This window comes from Vipera berus (assembly GCF_964194415.1).
Source record: "Vipera berus genome assembly, chromosome: 3".
Lineage (NCBI taxonomy): Eukaryota > Metazoa > Chordata > Lepidosauria > Squamata > Viperidae > Vipera > Vipera berus.
Genome location: NC_138204.1, coordinates 201569543 through 201591353, shown reverse-complemented (window position 1 = coordinate 201591353; position 21811 = coordinate 201569543). Strand labels below are relative to the sequence as shown.

The 21811-nt window shown below is 41.2% G+C and overlaps 1 protein-coding gene across 3 annotated transcripts in view; it reads left to right on the top strand.

Annotated features, from left to right (window-relative positions):
- Positions 1–21811, top strand: part of SAMD12 (sterile alpha motif domain containing 12) — a 280132-nt gene that overhangs the window by 51060 nt on the left and 207261 nt on the right. For 2 of the 3 annotated variants that reach the window (XM_081325304.1, XM_081325302.1), the window contains exon 3: positions 19249–19378. In XM_081325304.1, coding sequence (XP_081181430.1) covers positions 19249–19378 — 130 coding nt within the window. The remainder of the gene's footprint in view (positions 1–19248; positions 19379–21811) is intronic. The other variant, XM_081325303.1, reaches the window with a different exon arrangement.

Here is a 21811-nt window from a genome sequence, read left to right as displayed (position 1 = left end):
TGAACTCTGTTTGCTTGCCATTTATAAATTTGATTTGAGTTAAACAGATATGAAATATAAAGTCCTTGGTGTTTCTGCTTTTGGTTGTTAGCTTGTAGACATTTCATTATCCATCTAGGTACTGTAGCAGCATTTATGATGTTACCTAGACTGGTCATTAAAGATCTGCAAACAAACAACCAAGTTCACAGTCATAAAGGACTCCACAGTTCATCCCTAAGCTACATATATTCTCTTCTGTTGGAAAAGATATGAAAGCAAGGAAAGTCTTCCAAAAGATCTCCAAACCAAATTCCAGTTTTGAACTGGTATGCTAAAGGATAGTATAGATAGTAATCAATTCAAAGAAGATCAAACAAAGGTGGAATGAGTATTTGTAGTAGAGCTGTCAACAATTAAGAAACCTCCAGTATTTGAAGATGAAGATAGATCAGTGTTCTGGTCATCACAAATCAAAAGACTGCAGGACTTGATAAAATATCTACATAAGTATGTCAAACAACAAAAGAAATATCTGTAAAGCTTCTAACCAAACTACGTCACCTAATGTTGTGATTCAGGGTCAGCCTGTGGGTTCGGCAGTTGGGTCGGACGACTCAGAGGAGGAGGAGGAGGGGGGTGTTGAAGAGCTTGCTGAGGGGGTTGGACAGCTTGATGAGAGCCCTCAGCCAGGCCCCTCTCACCTGGTCAGGATGCAGACCCAGCTGTGTGAGCCTGACAGCGTGGATGAAGATGACCCACAGCTGGCCCTGTTCAAGGACGCCCGACGCAGGAGGCAGTCAATCAGGAGTAAACAGAGGAAGGCAATGGGGCTCCTCGGAAGGAGGCAGAGAGAAGCCACGCCCTGAACTGTATTTAAGGGGGAATGCGTGGGAGGGCTGGTTTGCTGAAGGCAACCGCTTGAAAAGCTCCTGTTTCTTGGTTCGTGTCTTGTTCTATTTGTTTTTGTAGCAATAAATTTGGCAGGCGTAATTCCAGCCTCTTGCCTTCTTGTAAAAGGGGTTGTCCCTGCCTTTTCTGCAGGGCCGGTAGCAGGCTGGTACAGAACACCTAATCTGGAGAAGTGAAGTAAGGAAAACTGACTAAACTATCATACCGTATTCTTAATTTCTTCCAAAATATTGCTTTGGATCGTCCAGTGCAGATTGGATAGCAAGAGAGATGCTAGATGATCAAGCTTGCTTTAGAAAAGACGAAGGAATAAGAAACATTACTGATGAGGAAGCCAGAGAATATTAAGAAGTCAACATGTGTTTCATTGATTATAGAAAAGCCTTTGATTGTCTGAACAATGTCAGAACCTGCTTAAGAAAATGGGAACTCCAGAATATCTCTTTATTGTCATGCAAAAGCTATGTAGCTATGTAGGTGAGGAAGCCACAGAGCATGGTGAAGAAAGCAGGGTGAAATAAACTGGCTCCCAGATTGACTAAGGAATGATTTGTTGTTGTTAGCTGCGAAGTCGTGTCCGACCCATCGCGACCCTATGGACAACATTCCTCCAGGCCTTCCTGTCTTCTACCATCTTCTGGAGTCCATTTAAGCTCACGCCTACTGCTTCAGTGACTCCATCCAGCCACCTCATTCTCTGTCGTCCCCTTCTTCTATTGCCCTCGATCTTTCCCAGCATTAGGCTCTTCTCCAGTGAGTCCTTCCTTCTCATTAGGTGGCCAAAGTATTTGAGTTTTAGCTTCAGGATCTGGCCTTCTAAAGAGCAGTCAGGATTGATCTCCTCTAGGACTGACCGGTTTGATCGCCTTGCAGTCCAAGGGACTCGCAGGAGTCTTCTCCAGCACCATAGTTCAAAGGCCTCAATTCTTTGGCGCTCAGCCTTTCTTATGGTCCAACTTTCACTGCCATACATTGCAACTGGGAAGACCATAGCCTTGACTATACGCACTTTTGTTGACAGGGTGATGTCTCTGCTTTTTAGTGTGCTGTCTAGATTTGCCATGGCTTTCCTCCCCAGGAGCAAGCGTCTTTTAATTTCTTGGCTACAGTCCCCATCTGCAGTGATCTTGGAGCCCAGGAAAATAAAATCTGTCACTACCTCCATTTCTTCCCCATCTATTTGCCAGGAATTGAGAGGGCCAGTTGCCATGATCTTGGTTTTCTTAATGTTAAGTTTCAACCCAACTTTTGCACTCTCCTTCTTCACCCGCAACAAGAGGCTCTTTAGTTCTTCTTCACTTTCTGCCATTAGAGTGGTATCATCTGCGTATCTTAGGTTGTTGATATTTCTTCCGGCAATCTTAATTCCAACTTTTGATTCATCTAGCCCTGCCTTTCTCATGATGTGCTCTGCATATAAGTTAAATAGGCAGGGCGACAGTATACAGCCTTGCCGGACTCCTTTCCCAATTTTGAACCAATCAGTGGTTCCGTGTCCAGTTCTCACTGTTGCTTCTTGACCCGCATATAGGTTTCTCAAGAGACAAATAAGATGGTCTGGTACTCCCATCTCTTTAAGAACTTGCCACAGTTTGTTATGATCCACACAATCAAAGGCTTTAGCATAGTCAATGAAGCAGAAGTAGATGTTTTTCTGGAACTCCCTAGCTTTCTCCATGATCCAGCGTATGTTGGCAATTTGATCTCTAGTTCCTCTGCCTCTTCGAAATCCTGCCTGTACTTCTGGTAGTTCTCGATCCACATACTGCTGAAGTCTAGCTTGTAGGATTTTAAGCATGACTTTACTAGCATGAGAAATGAGTGCAATGGTGCGATAGTTTGAACATTCTTTGGCACTGCCTTTCTTTGGAATTGGAATGTAAACTGATCTTTTCCAATCCTGTGGCCACTGTTGAGTTTTCCAAATTTGCTGGCAAATTGAGTGTAGCACTTTTACTGCACTGTCTTTTAAGATTTTGAATAGCTCAGCTGGAATACTGTCACCTCCACTAGCTTTGTTGTTGCTCAGCTTTTCTAAGGCCCACTTCACCTCACATTCTAGGATGTCTGGCTCGAGGTCAGTGACCACATCATTGTGATTATCTGGGACGTTAAGCTCATTCTTGTATAGTTCTTCTGTGTAATTTTGCCACCTCTTCTTAATCTCTTCTGCCTCTGTTAGGTCCCTGCCATTTTGGTCCTTTATCATGCCCATTTTTGCATTAAACGTTCCCTTCATCTCTCCAATTTTCTTGAAAAGATCTCTGGTCCTCCCTATTCTATTGTTTTCTTCTATTTCTTTGCACTGTTCATTTAAGAAGGCATTCTTATCTCTTCTAGCTATTCTCTGGAATTCTGCATTCAATTGGGCATATCTATGTTTTTCTCCCTTGCCTTTCGCTTCCCTCCTTTCCTCAGCTATTTGCAAAGCTTCCTCAGACAGCCATTTTGCTTTCTTGCATTTCTTTTTCTTTGGGATAGTTTTGGTTGCTACCTGTTGTACAATGTCGCGAACCTCTGTCCATAGTTCTTCAGGCACTCTGTCTATCAGATCTAATTCCTTAAATCTATTTGTCACCTCTACTGTATATTCAACAGGGATATGATTTAATTCATACCTGACTGGCCTAGTGCTTTTCCCTACTTTCTTCAGTTTAAGCCTAAACTTTGCAAGGAGAAGCTCATGGTCTGAGCCACAGTCAGCTCCTGGTCTTGTTTTTACCGACTGTATAGAGCTTCTCCATCTTTGGCTGCAGAGCATATAGTCAATCTGATTTCTGTGTTGACCGTCTGGTGATGTCCATGTGTAGAGCCGTCTCTTGGGTTGTTGGAAAAGAGTGTTTGCTATGACCATCGTATTCTCTTGACAAAATTCTATCAGCCTGTGCCCTGCTTCATTTTGTACTCCAAGGCCAAACTTGCCTGTTATTCCAGTTATCTTTTGGCTTCCTACTTTAGCATTCCAATCCCCCATGATGATAAGGACATCATTTTTTGGTGTTACTTCTATAAGGTGCTGTAGGGCTTCATAGAACCGGTCAATTTCATCCTCTTCAGCACTGGTGGTTGGGGCATAGACTTGGACTACTGTGATATTGAATGGTTTGCCTTGGATTCGAACTGAGATCATTCTGTCATTTTGAGGATTGTATCCCAGTATTGCTTTTCCTACTCTTTTATTGACTATGAAGGCTACTCCATTTCTTCTGAGGGATTCTTGCCCGCAGTAGTATACCTGATGGTCATCTGAATTAAATTCACCCATTCCTGTCCATTTTAGTTCGCTGATACCTAAGATGTCGATGTTCAGTCTTGTCATCTCTTGTTTGACCACGTCCAGCTTTCCTTGATTCATGGATCTTACATTCCAGGTTCCTATGGAGAAAAAATCTTTACAGCATCGGACTTTCCTTTCACCACCAGACATATCCACAGCTGAGCGTCCTTTCGGCTTTGGCCCAGTCGCTTCATTCTTTCTGGCGCTACTAGTACTAGCCCTCTGCTCTTCCCCAGTAGCATATTGGACGCCTTCCGACCTGAGGGGCTCATCTTCCAGCGTCATATCGTTTTGCCTTTTGGTACTGTCCATAGGGTTTTCATGGCAAAGATACTGGAGTGGGTTGCCATTTCCTTCTCCAGTGGATCACGTTTTGTCAGAACTCTCAGCTATGACCTGTCCGTCTTGGGTGGCCCTGCACGGCATAGCTCATAGCTTCATTGAATTACGCAAGCCCCTTCGCCACGACAAGGCAGTAATCCATGAAGGGGTAAGGAATGATAGAAGGATGTAAATCTTTTTATTTATTTAAATGATATGCTAAATGCATATTGAGGGAAGCTGGATTGAAAGAAGATGAATGTAGATTTAAAATAGGAGAAAGAAACATTAATAACGTGTGCTGTGCTAATGGCACTATTTTAATAGCTGAAAATGCAAATGATCTTCAAGCTCTAATAATTAAAGTTTAAGGAGCACAGTGAAAAATGGGATTAAGGTTAAATATAAAAAGACCAAGCTAATGACAGGTATGGAGTTGGGGATATCATCTACTTTTTAAGATCAACTATCAACTGTAAAAGGGACGCAGTGGCTCAGTGGGTTAGGATGCTGAGCTTGTCGATCAGATAGTCAGCAGTTTGGCAGGTCGAATCCTGAGTGCTGTGTAACAGAGTGAGCGCCTGTTACTCATCCCAGCTTCTGCCAACCTAGCAGTTTGAAAGCACGTAAAAATGCAGGTAGAAAAATAGGGACCACTACGGTGGGAAGGTAACAGCGTTCCATGTGCCTTTGGCATCTAGTCATGCCGGCCACATGACCATGGAGACGTCTTCAGACAAGCGCTGGCTCTTCGGCTTTGAAACAGAGATGAGCACCGGCCCCTAGAGTTGGAAACAACTAGCACGCATGTGTGGGGGAACCTTTACCTTTACCTTTTACCATGCCAGCCACATGACCACGGAGATGTCCTCGGACAAGCGCTGGCTCTTCAGCTTTGAAACGGAGATGAGCACTGGCCCCTAGAGTTGGAAACGACTAGCATGCATGTGCGGAGGAACCTTTACCTTTACCTTATCAACTGTAAAGTAAACTAGCAGTCAAGAAATATGCCATAAGTTAGCACTTGGTAGATTAGTAATGAAGGCTTTAAAAATGTTATACCAAGGCTGTGATGTGTTTTTACCCACAAGAATCAGAATCTTGCAGGCAACGGTATGGCATTTTATGAAAGTGAAAGTTGGACTTTGAAGAAATAGGAAAGAAAGATTATTGACATGTTTCAACTTTGGTGTTGGACAAGATTCAAGTTACTATAGATAACCAAGAAAACAAGTGATCATCAAACAAATCAAGCCAGACTTCTCACTTGAGGGACAAATGACCAGGCTCAAATTATTATATTTTAGACATATTATACAAAGTCATTGCTGTCTTAAAATTTTTTATAATGCTGGGAAAGGTGGAAGGAAAAAGAAGAGCCTGACCAGCACAAGGTGGATGGAGTCAGTTATGCAGTGACTCTAATGGAAGATCTGAAAGTTCAGATTAGAGAAATACAGTATAATTCTAGAGAAAAAACTTCTGTGCGATCATGACTTGATGGTGCATATTAATCATCATTTCCTTGAAGTGACTATTAAAAGCAGCTAATAAAATGAAACAGCAGAATTTAAAATGTTAAAACAAAATTAAAAATCATCACATAGTTATTAAAGGTCTAGTGGCTTTTCTTAATGTGGAGTTGATGGAAGATCAAATACAGCTTCTGAGAAAGAATTTTCCTGCACGGCAGTAAGACAGCAAAGGGATATGCAAAAAAAAAAAGGATTCTTCTGCAGCTCTTCATGGTTGCCCAAAAGAAATGGTGTCCTAGAGCAGTATTTTTCAACCTTAGCAACTTTATGTTTTGTGGACTTAAATTCCCAGAATTCTTCAGTCAGCATGCTGGCTGGGCAATTCTGGGAGTTGAAATCCGCATGTCTTAAAGCTGCCAAGGTTGAGAAACACTGTCCTGGAGAGTAATCTCCTAGGTTTTTTTATATTCAGTAACTCCTAGAATTAGCAATATGCATGATAATTCTTGAACTATGGTGCTGGAGAAGACTCCTGCGAGTCCCTTGGACTGCAAGGCAATCAAACTGGTCAGTCCTAGAGGAGATCAACCCTGACTGCTCTTTAGAAGGCCAGATCCTGAAGCTAAAACTCAAATACTTTGGCCACCTTATGAGAAGGAAGGACTCACTGGAGAAGAGCCTCATGCTGGGAAAAGATCGAGGGCAATAGAAGAAGGGGACGACAGAGAATGAGGTGGCAGGATGGAGTCACTGAAGCAGTAGGCATAAGCTCAAATGGACTCCAGAAGATGGTAGAGGACAGGAAGGCCTGGAGGAACGTTGTCCATAGGGTCGCGATGGGTCAGACACGACTTTGCAGCTAACAACAACAACAAATGATAATTCTCTCTACTTTTATTATTGCTCCAATCTCTGAAACCTTCAGTTTTCTCCCTGAAATAATTAAGGTTGGCCCTGACCTGCACTGCTCTATGGTTTTATATCAGAGCAGTTGTCCCATTAACTTTGAGATCAGTTGACTTTGCTTATGATATAGTCTTCTGGACCAAGCTGTAGAATGTGTCCTGCTTTAAATGGAGGTGTGGGAAAACTGCTGTTATTATAAGGACGGCCCAGCTTCACTTCCCTGGGGTTCATTGAAATAAAATTGCACTTTTAGGCTAGTCTAACCTCTAGTCAGGGATCCAATACAGGCCATTTCCTGTTAAAAATAGTCATATAGCTTTGTTTAAAATGGCATCTATTTTTAACTTCCAGAACATGAAGGGTTTTTTTTAAGAGAGAGAAAAATCGATGCTTTTTTTAAAAGAAAAGAAAAGAAAAAGAAAGACCAAGGTACATGTCCTTGAGGAGAAGAACTATAGAACAGTTTAAGGAGGCCAGAAGTAACTTCTTGGAAGTATTTTGACACTTCAGTATTAATTTGTCACCAGGAATGTATTTATGTTTAAGACAGAAAGGCTTAGTTGTTTTTTCTTTAGAGGGTTGCTAATGGACTGTTTTAAAATTTTAATAGCCATTGGACTGTATTCTTTTGTATCTGATGTCTTTGTATTAATAGCAAAATAAAAGTTGGAATGTTTGTGTGTTACTGAAATCTTGGATTTATACCAGGTACTATCCCTCTTACACTGGAGATCTGCATTTTGTTTAACAGCGCTGCTAAACCACAAACAATGTGAGACCAAAGTTGTTGTGAATGTTGAATGTTGAAAGTCCCTGCAAAATAGACACTGGTCCATTGCTAGGATGCAGACCATTTTTGACTAGCACATTCACTGTGAGTCATGTAGCAGGCAGAGACAGGATATGCAATAATTTAATTTAATTTAATTTAATTATTTAATTTAATCTGGAAGGGATCTTGGAGGTCTTCTAGTCCAGCCCTGTGCTCAAGCAGGAGAACCTGTACCATTTCAGACAAGTGACTATCTAGTCTTTTCTTAAAAATTCCAGTGATGAAGCACCCACGATTTCTGGAGGCAAGCTGTTCCACTGGTTAATTGTCCTCACTGTTAGGAAGTTTCTCCTTAATTCCAGGTTGCTTCTCTCTTTGATCAGTTTCCAACCATTGTTTCTTGTCCTGCCCTCTGGTGCTTTGGAGAATAGTTTTACACTCTCTTCTATGTGGCAGCCCGTCAAATACTGGACTACTGCTATCATGTCACCCCTATATCTTCTTTTCTTTAGACTAGCCAAACCCAAGTCCTGCAGCTGTTCTTCATACGTTTGAGTCTCAGTCTGGCAGGGTGTTAATTAGCTTCAAGTTCTTGCACAGCTGCAAGAGACCCAGATGAATGCCCCCCCCTTTAGTTCCATAGAACCTTATCTATTGTGTTTCTAGGCTAAAGCTGACAATTTGAGAAGATTCCTGTGTAATAGGCAAAATATAATAAAGTAGTGAGCTTGAATCTTATACACGGAAATCCGGTTATTTGTGCCTGACACTGGGGTCCCCAGGCCCAGTGGCAAAACCATGTCTTCAGGGTGTTTGGAAAGAGTGTCAAGGTGGAGGTCAATCTTATTTCTGCATGGATGATGTTCAACAGGCAATGGCCTTCTTTTTTGTCCCACTAGATGGATCTCCTTAGGAGAGAAGACCTGTAACATCCCAGGCCTCTCTGCTTTGGTGGGTCAAGTAGATGTAATTGGTGAAAAATAGTATATTTAATTTAATTTAAATTAAATTTGACTTAATTTAAATTAGATTTAATTTAAATTTACCTTGATTTAATTTAATTTAAATTTGATTTAATTTAAATTGAACTTGATTCAATTTAAATTGAACTTGATTTAATTTAATTTTAACTTGATGTAATTTAAATTTAACTTACTTTAATTTAGTGGCTGCCCAACTTCCAATTGACGCTGCCATTCTTACAACTAGAATTGAAGTTACTGCAATAATTATGCTGCACTGCCTTAAAAAATTCTGCAAAAAGAGAGAGTGATGGTATTTACTGGATGAAAAAAAGCTTTTCTCTCTTGGCATGGTGCTTTAACTTCAAATGGTACAAAAGAAGAGTGCTATACCTATACCCGACTACTCAGGCTAGCTAAACAACATCTTTTTCCTAAATACCATTCTGTTGGAGAATCTTACTATCTTCCCTTTGTTGCCACTGCTGACTTCATTCTGCTCCTGTGATCTGCATTGCTGCATTGATAGCGATTTCAAAGCCACACTTTAGTTTTACGTCTCAAAATGTATTCTAGCACTATCTACCCTATCACTAGAAAATGAAGTTTTCAGAGCTGCTTTGTAGGTGGAGATGAGTGGCATATAAATTTAATGCAAAAATAAGTGGAATTTTCTCCACAGTTGTTTTTGTTGGGTATTATTACAGATTTTACTGTTATAGATACTAAATTGATGTTGAATTTAATTACGGCAGCAAGACCTTTAGTAGCGCAATATTGGAAGAACGAGGAACTGCCTACTATAGAAGAGTGGACTTTGAAAGTTTCTAACTTGGCAGAAATGGCAAAGATTTCAGCATATTTGAAAGAACAATCACAACAGAGATATATTTCGGAATGGAGAAGATGGATCGATTATATTCAGAATAAATATGGGACTAAAAAGTTTCATTTAGCATTTGAATAAGTACTGGTTTTATATGATGTATTATTAGTTATTTGTTACTTGTTAGTAATATAATTATGTTTAAGGGGAGTTAAAGTGCGATAGAACTTAATGTTTTATTTTTGTTTGTTAGCATATTTTAGCTTAAGTTTGTAAAGTTTATACCCTGTATTCAGCTCTGGGAAGTCGGGGGGGGGGGGGAAGGGGAGGGTAAGGGAGGGTTAGGGGGAGGGGAGGGGCAGAGTTTTTCTTTTTAAAAAATGTATTGTAAAACTTTTCAATAAAAAAGTGGAATTTTAAAAAAGACTTCCTTTGCTACCAGTTCTACTTAATTCAATGAAGAAATTAGATATTTAAGAATGTCACACTGAAAAGGGTTTCTGACATGTTCTCTATTATGCTGTTGTAGAGCACAGGACCCAGAACATTAGTTTTAGGTTACAGGAATATTTGGAAAATATAGAGGGCAGCTCAGTAGCTCATCTTGTCAGTGTGAAAGCCGGCAGTCCAGGTTCAAGACCTGAATGCTATGCGACTGGGTGAGTTCCCAGCCTCGCCCTCTCTAGCAATTTGAAAGCATGCAAATGTGAGTAGATAAATAGGTAGCACTTTGATAGGAAGGCAACAGGGCTCCATGACATCATGCTGGCTACGTGGGACGTCAGAAATGTCTTCGGACAATGCTGGCCCAATGGCCTTGAAACAGAGATGAGCACCACCTCCTATAGTTGGCAATGACTAGCGGAGTAAAATCCACATGGACTCCTTTACCTTTTATTGAGAAAACATTCCTAAGATCACAGTTAAACCAGAACAGCAGTTCTATGGTGTAGTCAGTTGTCTAATTAGTTGATGGGCTTTTCTTTGCTGGTTGTGTTTAATCAGAGGTGACTTAGGGATGCTTTGACGAAAATTGCTGCACTTAACAGAAGGTGCTAAAGGGCCTAAATAATCCTCTTCAGCTCTATGATAATAATTTAAACTAGTATAAATAATCCTTGACTTACAACCATAATGGAGACTGCCCATTGCAATAGTAAGTTGGTTGTAAATCAAGAAATACACATGAATAGAATAGAATTAGAATGGAATGGAATGGAATGGAATGGAATGGAATGGAATGGAATAGAATAGAATAGAATAGAATAGAATAGAATAGAATAGAATAGAATAGAATAGAATAGAATAGAATAGAATAGAATAGAATAACATAATTGAAAGGGACCTTGGAGGTCTTCTAGTCCAACCCCCTGCTTAGGCAGGAAACCCTATACCATTTCAGATAAGTGGCTGTCCAGTCTCTTTTTAAAAACCTCCAGTGTTGGAGCATTCACAACTTCTGGAGGCAGGTTGTTCCACTGATTAATTGTTCTAACTGTCAGGAAATTTCTCCTTAGTTCCAGGCTGCTTTTTCCTTGATTAGTTTCCATCCATTGCTTCTCGTCCTGCCTTCAGGTGGTTTGGAGAATAGCTTGACTCCCTCTTCTTTGTGGTAACCCCTGAGATATTGGAACACTGCAATCATGTCACTCCTAGTTCTTCTTTTCATCCAACTAGACATACCTAATTCCAGCAACCATTCCTTATATGTTTTAGCCTCCAGTCCCCTAATCATCTTTGTTGCTTTTCTCTGCACTCTTTCTAGAGTCTCAACATCTTTTGTACATCATGGTGACCAAAACTGAATATAGTATTCCAAGTATGGCCTTACCAAGGCATTATAAATGGTATTAACACTTCACATGATCTTGATTCTATCACTCTGTTAATGCATCTTAGAATTGTGTTGGCTTTTTTGGCAGCTGCAGCCCACTGCTGACTCATATTTAAGTGATAGTCCACTAGGACTATGAGACCCCCCTCACAGTTGCTAGTATTGAGCCAGGTACCAGTGTCAGAGTCAGTTTCAGAGCATTTAAGATGTGTGGACTTCAACTCCCAGAATTCCCCAGCCAGAAGTAAATCGTAATAGTAATGAGATTGTGAAACACTGATTTAAAAACACATATTTGCTCATTGAAGATAACCGATCATGTAGAAAAATTAAAGCAAAGCAAAGTCCTGATGCAATACTCGGCAGAAAATGAAAATGATATTGAAAATATGTTTTGTCTGCTATTGAAAATGTAGAATTTCTGTACCATGACCATTTGATTATGACTTTCCTGTTGTGTCCTTCATAGCATACTGAAAAAGCAAAATGTTGGCTTCCTGTGGATGTGCAAAGCAGTCATGACTTGAAATTGCTTTAAAGAATTTTGCCTTGCAGCATCTGTATTCATGCATAATGGGAACATTTAAAATAGCCTTGCATGAAAACACACACATATTCTTATACAAGCAAAGAAGAAGAAACCATTATGTGCAGAACTGAACACGATATACAACAGATTGTCATTTGAAATAGCGATTGGCAAGCTCCCCAGGCAGAGAGGTTGAGTTCCAGATTTTAAGTCACCGCTTTTCTATCCAAAATGAATCGGTGATTTACTCCACTCCAAAGCGGATTTTGGAAATGAGCCTGTCTTACTCAGAGACAAGGAGGCATGGTGGAGAATGCTGCAGTGAGGTTTTTGCCAGGGTTCAAGTGCTTGGACAAATCTACTGGGTCATACTCCTCTCCATGATGGGTCATCTCCAACACATAAACATTCATTCTCCCAAACTTGATTGAAGACACAGAGAATCATAGAGTTATAGGATCAGAATGGAGCTTGGAGGCCTTCTAGTCCAACCCCGTGCTTGAGCAGAAGACCTTGTACCATTCCAGACAAATGGTTGTTCAATCTCTTGAAAACCTCAGTGATAAAGCATCACAACCTCACTGATTAATTGTTCTCAGTGTCAGGAAAAATCTCCTTAGTTCAAGGCTGGATCTCTCTGTCAACTCTATAATGCACCTGGCTGCAGCCATTTCCTTCATTCTAAGTTGCCACAGGATTGGGAGGGGGAAGGAGGATTTCTACTAGTCAAAACATTTTACTGTCCCATGGGAACCAAGGTCATTTCTGTTAGTTAGGTAGGGGCTTGGGCAATGATGGGATTCAGCCGATTCACACCACTTCGGCAGAACCAGTAGCTAATTTTTTGTTGCCCAGGCCCAGAACGGACTTCTGGAAGTGGAATCCACACAGAGAACCAGTTGTTCACATATCTGAATCCCACCACTGAGCTTGGGGCATTTTGTTAGAAAGCCCACAAAACTCTTCTGTTGGGGAACATAGCTGATTGCATAGCTCTGGGGTGGGAAGTTCAACTTTGTAATATTGTTGCTTCTGAAGGGAACTTCAGACTTGGTTTCACTTTTGACTGTGCGGATACTATGTAACCAATAAACATGTTCCTTGAGGAAATCTCAAGCCTCTTTAATGAGCTTCCATCCTTTTATTACTTCTGGTCTGGTTTGCTACTCAGGTGCTTTGGAGAATAAGTCAGCCTCCTCTTCTCTGTGACAGCCACTTAAGTACTGGAAGATAACTATGTAGGACATTTTTGTACTACTCTATTCAGATGAGGCAGCAATACTTTCAAGAACACCTATTGACTTGGGTAGACTTCAACTCCCAGAATTCCCCAGCTAATAAGTCCACCCATCTTCCAATTGCCCAGGTTGAAAAACACTGCTCTCTATTCTCCTCTATAATGCAATACAGTTTAAGGGGGAGGGGACCATTTGACAGCTGTGGAACAGCCGCTTAGCAGCAAAGCAGAATATCGACTGGAAACGATAAAAAAAATAAATGGCCAAAAAGTACTGAAGCCTAAGAAGACTTAATGTTCTCCAGAACCTCTGAGCAAGAAATCAATCCAATTAAATCTTCTCATGAACCTGATGTATGAAATTCAGATAATCAATACTGCAAGTAAACTGCATACCCTGATTAAAAATAACCTTGACTGTATACAGCTGAAGAAATGCTTGCTCATCATGGTATTATCTGTTGTTTAGGGCAATGTGCAGAATCTACAAGTTGAATAAAATCAACAGAAGATGGAAAACACTGGGTTTTAATATGAGGATAATAATTTGAGGCAGCCTTCAGTTCACGGCTAGATCTTGAAATGGGCACATTAGGAAAGCAAGAAATTAGCATGGGTTGTTTGGTAAATATCATCAGAATATATTATCTGTCTAGCATAACTTGACCTCTCAAAAAGGATCTCAAGCAATATTGTGGTCCAGAATGATTAATTTGACTGCAGCATCTGATCCAAGAATGCTTTATAATTTAAAGTCCCATAATAGATTAAGAGATAGTTACAGAATAGCTGCTTAAAATTACAGCATTAACAATGATGATGGGACACTAATGAGTCACTATACAATAAATTGAAACAATAAAAGTAATAACATTTAAAAGTTTTATGCACAAAGAGAGGAATAAATGGGCTGATTAATTTGTTTCTCTTGCATGGAGTTTGGAAGCATTTAATCCCCACTTCATGAGTCTCTCCTTATTCTATGTAGGAAAAAAGAAGTTCGATGAGATTGTTGATGTTGGGGCAGTACAACAATTAGAATAGAATTAGACTAGACTAGACTAGACTAGACTAGACTAGACTAGACTAGACTAGACTAGACTAGACTAGACTAGAATAGAATAGAATAGAATAGAATAGAATAGAATAGAATAGAATAGAATAGAGAGTGACTGAACACACAAAGAATTTGTCTCTGGTGCATAACTTCTCACTGTACATACTAACAACAAAGTAATATAATAATAAGGGTTAGGGTTCTCCAAGAATAGATGAGAAGGATAATAGTTATATAGCCATACTGTTGTTGTTAGTTGCGAAGTCGTGTCCGACCCATTGCGACCCCATGGACAATGTTCCTCCAGGCCTTCCTGTCCTCTACCATCTTCTGGAGTCCATTTAAGCTCACGCCTACTGCTTCAGTGACTCCATCCAGCCACCTCCTTCTCTGTTGTCCCCTTCTTCTCTTGTCCTCAACCTTGCCCAGCATTAGGCTCTTCTCCAGTGAGTCCTTCCTTCTCATAAGATGGCCAAAGTATTTGAGTTTCAACTTCAGGATCTGCCCTTCTAAAGAGCAGTCAGGGTTGATCTCCTCTAGGACTGACCGGTTTTATCACCTTGCAGTCCAAGGGACTTGCAGGAGTCTTCTCCAGCACCATAGTTCAACAGCCATACTACATGGATAAATATCCTTAGAAATAAGACAGTACTGTGGTAATTAGGTTTACAGCAGAATGATGGCATGACGGGGGAAAAAGCTGTCTTTGTGTCTAATTGTTTTGGCATGCGATACCCTACAGCAGCATCCCAAGGGGAGGAGTTGAAAAATTTATGTCCAGAATGTGAGGGGTCTGTGGATATTTTCTCAGCTCTCCTTTTGATACAGATCCTCAGTGGAAGGCAGGCTGGTTGCAACTGTTTTTTCTGCAGTCCTGAGTTGACGGAGGAAGATTATTCTTTGTGGCTTTTTAATGATGGTTCTAATGTTAGATGTCCATTTCAAATCCTGGGAGATTATAGTACAAGTTTCACAAGTCAGTTTAGGAAACTTTGTGTGTGTGTGTGTGTACACTCACGTGCATGTGTGTCTTTGCTTTTACTTCAGTTCCTGGCTGAACCAGTTCCCTGAAGTAGTCAATATTTCAGAAGTGATTTACCATTGCCTCCTTCCTAGGGCTTGAGAGAGAATTGGTGCAAGGTCACCCTGCTGGCTTTGTACCTATGGTAGGACTAGAACTCACAGTCTCCCAGTTTCTAACTCAGTGCATTAGGAACTAGACCAAACTGGTTCTCATTTAGGAGACTAGTTGGAACAAATTTGAGCTTAGCTTTTGAGGCCAGGCTTGCATTTAAATGGGATCTTCCCCCAGAAGTTGGACGTGTCTGTGTTACCCATCTTGGTTTCTTTTCAAAGAAAGGGCAGGATGGAAGGTTTGACTTGGCTTGTTTGTTTCACTGAGATTTCAGCCTTGGGACATGGAATCCCATGGACTCAATGGGCACACTTCCAGGTCACTGCCAGGGGAGCAGATCCCCTCTTCCATGTTCTATACCAGTGGTGGTGAACCTATGGCACGTGTGCCAGAGGTGGCACTCAGAGCTCTCTCTGTGGGCATGCACACTGCCACCACTAGTATCTCATGCAGGTCCCTTAGGGTGACGCTGCTGCAGCAGCCCTACCCAGCACAAAGCAGGCAAAATCGCAAGCTAGCAAGCTCGAGTAGAGGTGTTAGACCAGGGGTGTCAAACTGCCAGCCTGCAGGCCGGACACGTCACGATGAAACCACGCCAACCCCATTGCCGGCAATGGGGAAAAAGCTCCGATACGTCACGCGACGTCATGTGATGTCGCGAGTTTGACATGTCTCTGTTAGAGCATTGAGATGGCCATGCCTACCTGGCCACACCCACCCAGTCTTCTGTGACCACCCTGGCCACACACCCCACCCTCCCTGAGGGAACCATAGTGGGCCACACACCCCACCCTCCCTGAGGGAACCACAATGCTGATGTAGCCCTGGCACTTTGCAATAAATAAGTGGGTTTTGGATTGTGGTTTGGGCACTCGGTATCTAAAAGGTTCGCCATCACTGTTCTATACTCAAGTCTTTGGAGTCTCCAGGTTCTAAGACTGCTTTTTTTTGTAGGCTAAAAAAGCTGTGGAAGAGGCTGTGGATCTGTCATTTGGTAACTGTGCCTTCTACTGTATAACATTGTCTGCAGTGACTACAAAGCATTTCCTCAGTGGAAAAAAAAGGTCATAGGGGAACAGCAGTAGGCTGTAGGGCAGCTGCAGCAAAATTTGTTATTTTGGAGGTAGATGGGAGTAGACAGTCCTACTGTGGGGGCCTGTTGGAGGCCTGCAGGTGTCTAACCACCCAAGACAACTCTTGTATGTGGCTTAAAATGCCACATGACAGTTCTCCAGTTATATTAACTGGGAAAATACCATCTTTGGGCCGGTATATTTTGGACCAGTTTTACATTGTCTAAGCAATGACTTGCTTATGAGATGGAGGCATTGTTTTGAGGACATGTTCTTGGCAAATGTAAGTGGGGTGTCTTCATGCTGTGGAAATCAGGCTGTTTAGATGAGTTCTTCCACTATTAAATCTGCATGTGTTGGCAACTTCAGTTACATATTCAGTGACCACCCTCTTCCCGCTGTTTAATGCAGCAATGATTCATATCATCTGGCAACGGCTTTGTAGGAAGGTGTGGCTCTGTTTTGTAAAGAGATGATTTCTTAAAAGCCCTGGGGAGAACGGTGCATCATTATGGATCTTGCCTCCCTTTAAAAGTAAGAGGTTTGTTCCTCTAACTGCCACATGCAGGAAAGAAGAAGAAACAGGAAGTGCTATATAGAGGTGCTTAATAATGATGTTGCAGAGGAGCTTAATTGCTCCATGGCTTTAATCTACAAAATACTATAATCCAGCCCAAATAGACTTGTGAATATGAATGCATACTTAGTCCTTTGGCATGGTTCCCTTTCATCCCCTAAGCACTCATTGGAACCTGTTTAGTATTCTTAAACAATTGTGCTGGCTTCTGGTCCATTTCTGCACACAAATTTACATGCTGGCACTCATCTTTATAATCTTTTGTGATTTGGGATTAGGTAAAAGCACTCTTGAGTCAAGTTTAAATCCAGACTCTTATACAGTGTTCTTGGCCATGTCTAGTATGCCAGGACCTCCACTTGGCTGTAAATTACTGACCCTCAACTTTAAAACCTTTAGCCAGGTTGCCAGAGACATTTCTCAAACAACTCAGTGGCAGCATTACAAAAATGGGTTGCTATTGCTTTCTTTATGAATGTTTTTTGACCTTCCGGACTAACCTACAGCGCCAAGACTTTTGGATGGTCTCCCACCTTAGTATTAACCAGATCTGATTCTGTTCATCTTTTCAAGACCAACCAAGATTGGCTAGGAGCTTATGAAGATGTTCTGGGACGAGGTGGTCAATGAAGCATTGCCAAAAATAAAAATAAAAATATCCTTTACATCTTATTCCTCCCTAATCACCTCCACCCCCACAAGCTTCCTGAAGCCTTTAAACCTTTCTTTCTTAAATCTTAGGGTACTGCAACTTCCCATAGTTTTAGTTTCATTTCTTTTTCTGTCTTTTTCCCTACTTTCGTTTCAATTCTGAATGGCTCAAGGTTGTCTCAGCCTTCCATCCTTTTGAGGTCAGTATAATGAGGACCCAGACTGTTGAGGGCAATATGCTGACTCTGGAAACTACTTAGAGAGGGCTGTAAAGCACTGTGAAGCAGTATATAAGTTCTGTTGCTATTGTTATAATTGTGCCCTGATGATTTTACTTTGACTTCTTCACCCATTTGTCTCACTTATGTTTTTGGTAAGTCAGGATCAAAGGAAACTGCCTTGCTATGAAATCAGAGTATTTCTCTAAACAGCCCTGCATTGTCTACTACAAAGGTGTCCATGGCTGGTTGGGAAATTCTGAGAGTTGAAGTCCACAGGTCTTAAAGTTGCCAAGGTTGGACAGCTCTGGTGTACACTATCAGTGCATAACTCATCTCAAAGTTTGGGCTCTATTCCACAGCAATCCAGATTGCTGATATCAAGTGTGTATGAGAAGGGGACATATATCCCTCATTTTTCTCAGCAGGAAGGTCCTGCACAACTTTTCAGTTGGGTACATTTGGTATTCTTCATTCCCCCCCCCCCCCAGAAAGGAGAGGTTTCCTACACAGAATTATGCCACCTTTGTTCATTTGCCCAATGAATTAAAACTCATCTAATTAGACAGCTAAAATTGCTTTAGTGATATGGCAGTCCTACCAGCAATATTTCACAAAAGCAGGGCTAGTAGGCCGTTACTTGCCAATTTGGGAAAGGCAAAAGCCCCAAGGTAATCTGCTTCTTTTTTTTCAAGGGCAAGCACTCCCAAATTTCTGCCAAGTGCCGTGAAGCAGATAGGGGCAACTTGGATTATAGATCCATGCATGCAAGAACCTGGAGATTCTAGACCCCAGAGAGAAAATGATGGACAGACATCTTCCCAAATCTATTATTTCCAAGGACTCTTGGATGAGAAGACTGTCAGCCTCAAGAAATCAGGAACCAGGGCTGTTCAAATGAGTACAAGTTTACTCCATGCTAGCTCTGAAGAAAAATCTGAACTACTAATGGTCAAGGGAAATTGGTGGTAAATAAGAGTTAAAAGAATTCAGGGAGGGCTGGACTTAGATCTCTTATGGGTGGAAGGGATTCCAAACTGATGACATGCTTGACCCTTCCCCTTGGGCTTAGCCTGGTCATCTCCCACATAGACAACTGTCAACATTTATTTATTTTTTATTTATTTTATTTTAATTCCTCATCACTGTGATCAGCTTTTCAAAGGCTGATATTTCTTTGTAGCATAAAAAGAATCCACAGAGATGAGTCGGAAATGTTTGCTGACCACACCCAAATTATTACTTGAACTGAATTTGAGATTTCTTTACCTGCCTTTAGAGCCTGGAATATCTGTAATATCCAGGGTTTATTAATTGTTAGCCACATGAAGAAGTGTCTGATTAATCATAATCCTTTCATCCTTGACCTTTTCGTGCAAAGTAGAAAATTTAACTCTGCAGGGTCTGACCATTCTGGCTCATGATGGTGCACAAAATGCAGGTGGATATGTAAAATGGAAGCAAAATCATCGGCTTAACCTTTGTTTGACCTATTTTATATTTCCAGTTTCATATTGTGAAGCTGACAAAGCCAGTGGCCCTTTGGACACAGCAAGATGTATGCAAGTGGTTGAAGAAACATTGCCCCAATCAGTATCAAATCTACAGTGAGTCATTCAAACAGCATGACATAACTGGTAAAGTATGAAAATATCAAACATATTTCACTTTAAAATTGATGTGCACGTGTTTAATTTCTTCTAATACCATATATGAGTAATTTGTTCTATATTGGGTTCGGTTCGATAAAATGGATGTGATTCTCTGGAGCAGTTTGAGGACAGGAGGAAACAAACAGTGTGTGATGTGACATTATTTAAAGGAGTGATAAAAAGAAAATTTGCAATGAGGGAGTCATTCTGTGATTTAAAAAATTGGTTTTAATGGCCTTTTTGGGGAGTGAGGCATGCCTATATTTAGGATGTGGTTTAAGAATAAAAGTCAGATACAAATTAAAGTAATTAATACCATAAGGCTGGAAGGGACTTTGGAGGTCCCAAAGGTGTTTTTCCAAAAGACAACCAAGACAATTTTCTTGGTTCGTTTCTTTGAAAATGTTTCGCTTCTCATCCAAGAAGCTTCCTCAGTTCTAAGTCTAACTGAAGAACATTCCAAAGGTGCTTTTTCGTGATGCACCTGGACTTTCTTTTTTCTCTTTGAAGACGTTTCGCTTCTCATCCAAGAAGCTTCTTCAGCTCTGACTGGATGGTGGGGAATGGAAAGATTTATATTCCTTGCAGACAGCTGGTCATTTGCATTCTTTTAGAGAATCGTTGAGGCCACTTGGAGGTTTATCTGTGTCTTCAGGGACACCTGAGTAGTGCAAATGGGTGTGGAGCCTTCTTGGAACTGATGAAAGGACTGTGTTGTAGGTTGAAGATAGCTAATGTCATATCCCTCCCCCTCTGTTGAGGAAGGGCTGTTCAGTTTTGACATAGATGGCCTCTTTGACCCCTCTTTCAAACCAATAATAAATACTGTAATAATAATAAACCTTTATTGTCAAAGTACAACATGTGTACATTGAGATTAGCTGAGCCTCCCCCTGTGCTCTCTCCCCCCAACACACAGTGACAACAAACCCTCCATCCCAACACACTATGTGAACCAACTACACAACACACCGGCCTCCCAAGTCAATTCTGCATAAGATTATGTCCCATTTAAAAGCCTAACAGCCCACGGATAAAAGCTATTTTTCAGCCTGTTGGTACGGCTGGCTATATTCCTATATCTCCTACCGGATGGTAGGAGAGTAAAGAGATACCGTCCAGGGTGTGAGTCATCCCTGAGAATCTTCCTCACTCTTCCAAGGCAACGAGCCCTGGCGATGTCATCCAGTGGTGTCAGGGAACAGCCCACAATGTCTTGTGCTGTGCTCACTACCCTCTGTAATACTTTCCTATCCGCGGCTGTCAGACCAGCATACCAAACCACAATACCATACGAGAGGACGCTCTCTATGGTAGACCGGTAAAAGAGGGTCATTAGCTGTTGTTCTACCCTGTTCTTCCGCAAGATCCTAAGAAAGTGAAGCCTCTGTTGGGCCTTTCTAGCCACCTGGGTTGTGTTAACTTTCCAGGTCAGATCTTCGCAGAGGTAGACTCCCAGAAATTTAATGGTCCTCTCGGTCCAAAATGTGGACTTTGCTGTCTTCAAAAGGGTGGCCTTTGTCTTTTAAATGCAGATGGACTGCTGTATCTTGTCTTGATAATTTATTTTATTTATTATTTTTTATTTTATTATAAAATAAAATAAAAAATAATATTCCTGATAATAACAGCTCTTTGGAAAAGAAAATGTTTCATATATAAAGGTGCAGCTTGGTACATTTGGAAAGTGTATATGAGTTGCATAGGCATTAGGAATTGGAATTCATTATTGGCCATAACTAAAAGTAAGCAGGAGTTAAATTTCTGATACAGTATCATCTTCTAATCCAGGGGTCTTCAAACTTGGCCCTTTTATGACTGGTGGACTTCAACTCCCAGAATTCCTCAGCCAGGCATGTTGGCTGAGGAATTCTGGGAGTTGAAGTCCACAAGTCATAAAAAGGCCAAGTTTGAAGACCCCTGCTCTAAATCCTTCAGTGCTTCTAGGTTCCTCCCGCCTTCCATGTTTCCTCTGAAGCCACATGGACCTCATCTGAAAAAGGAGAAGCAGGCTGCTCTTCTCTACTGTGTAGTTTCTGTGACTTTTGTTACGTATACTGAGCTCTAGTGATGCAGTGGTTAGAATGCAACACTGCAGGCTACTTCTGCTGACTGCCGGCTACCTGCAGTTCGATTGTCAGTGGCTCAAGGTTGACTCAGCGTTCCATCCTTCCAAGGTTGGTAAATTGAGGACCCAGATTGTTGGGGGGCCATATGCTGACTCTGTAAACTGCTTAGAGAGGGCTGTAAAGCAGTGTGAAGTGGCATATAAGTCTAAGAGCTATTGCTAGTGCTATTCTTCCGTTGTCTCAAAAAGCTAAGTGGGGTCTAATGCTTGGCACTTCTAGAATTGTCAGGGTTGCAGGCTAGATTGGGAAGCTATAAAACACTTCCTGGAAGAAGCCAATTCAAATTGCT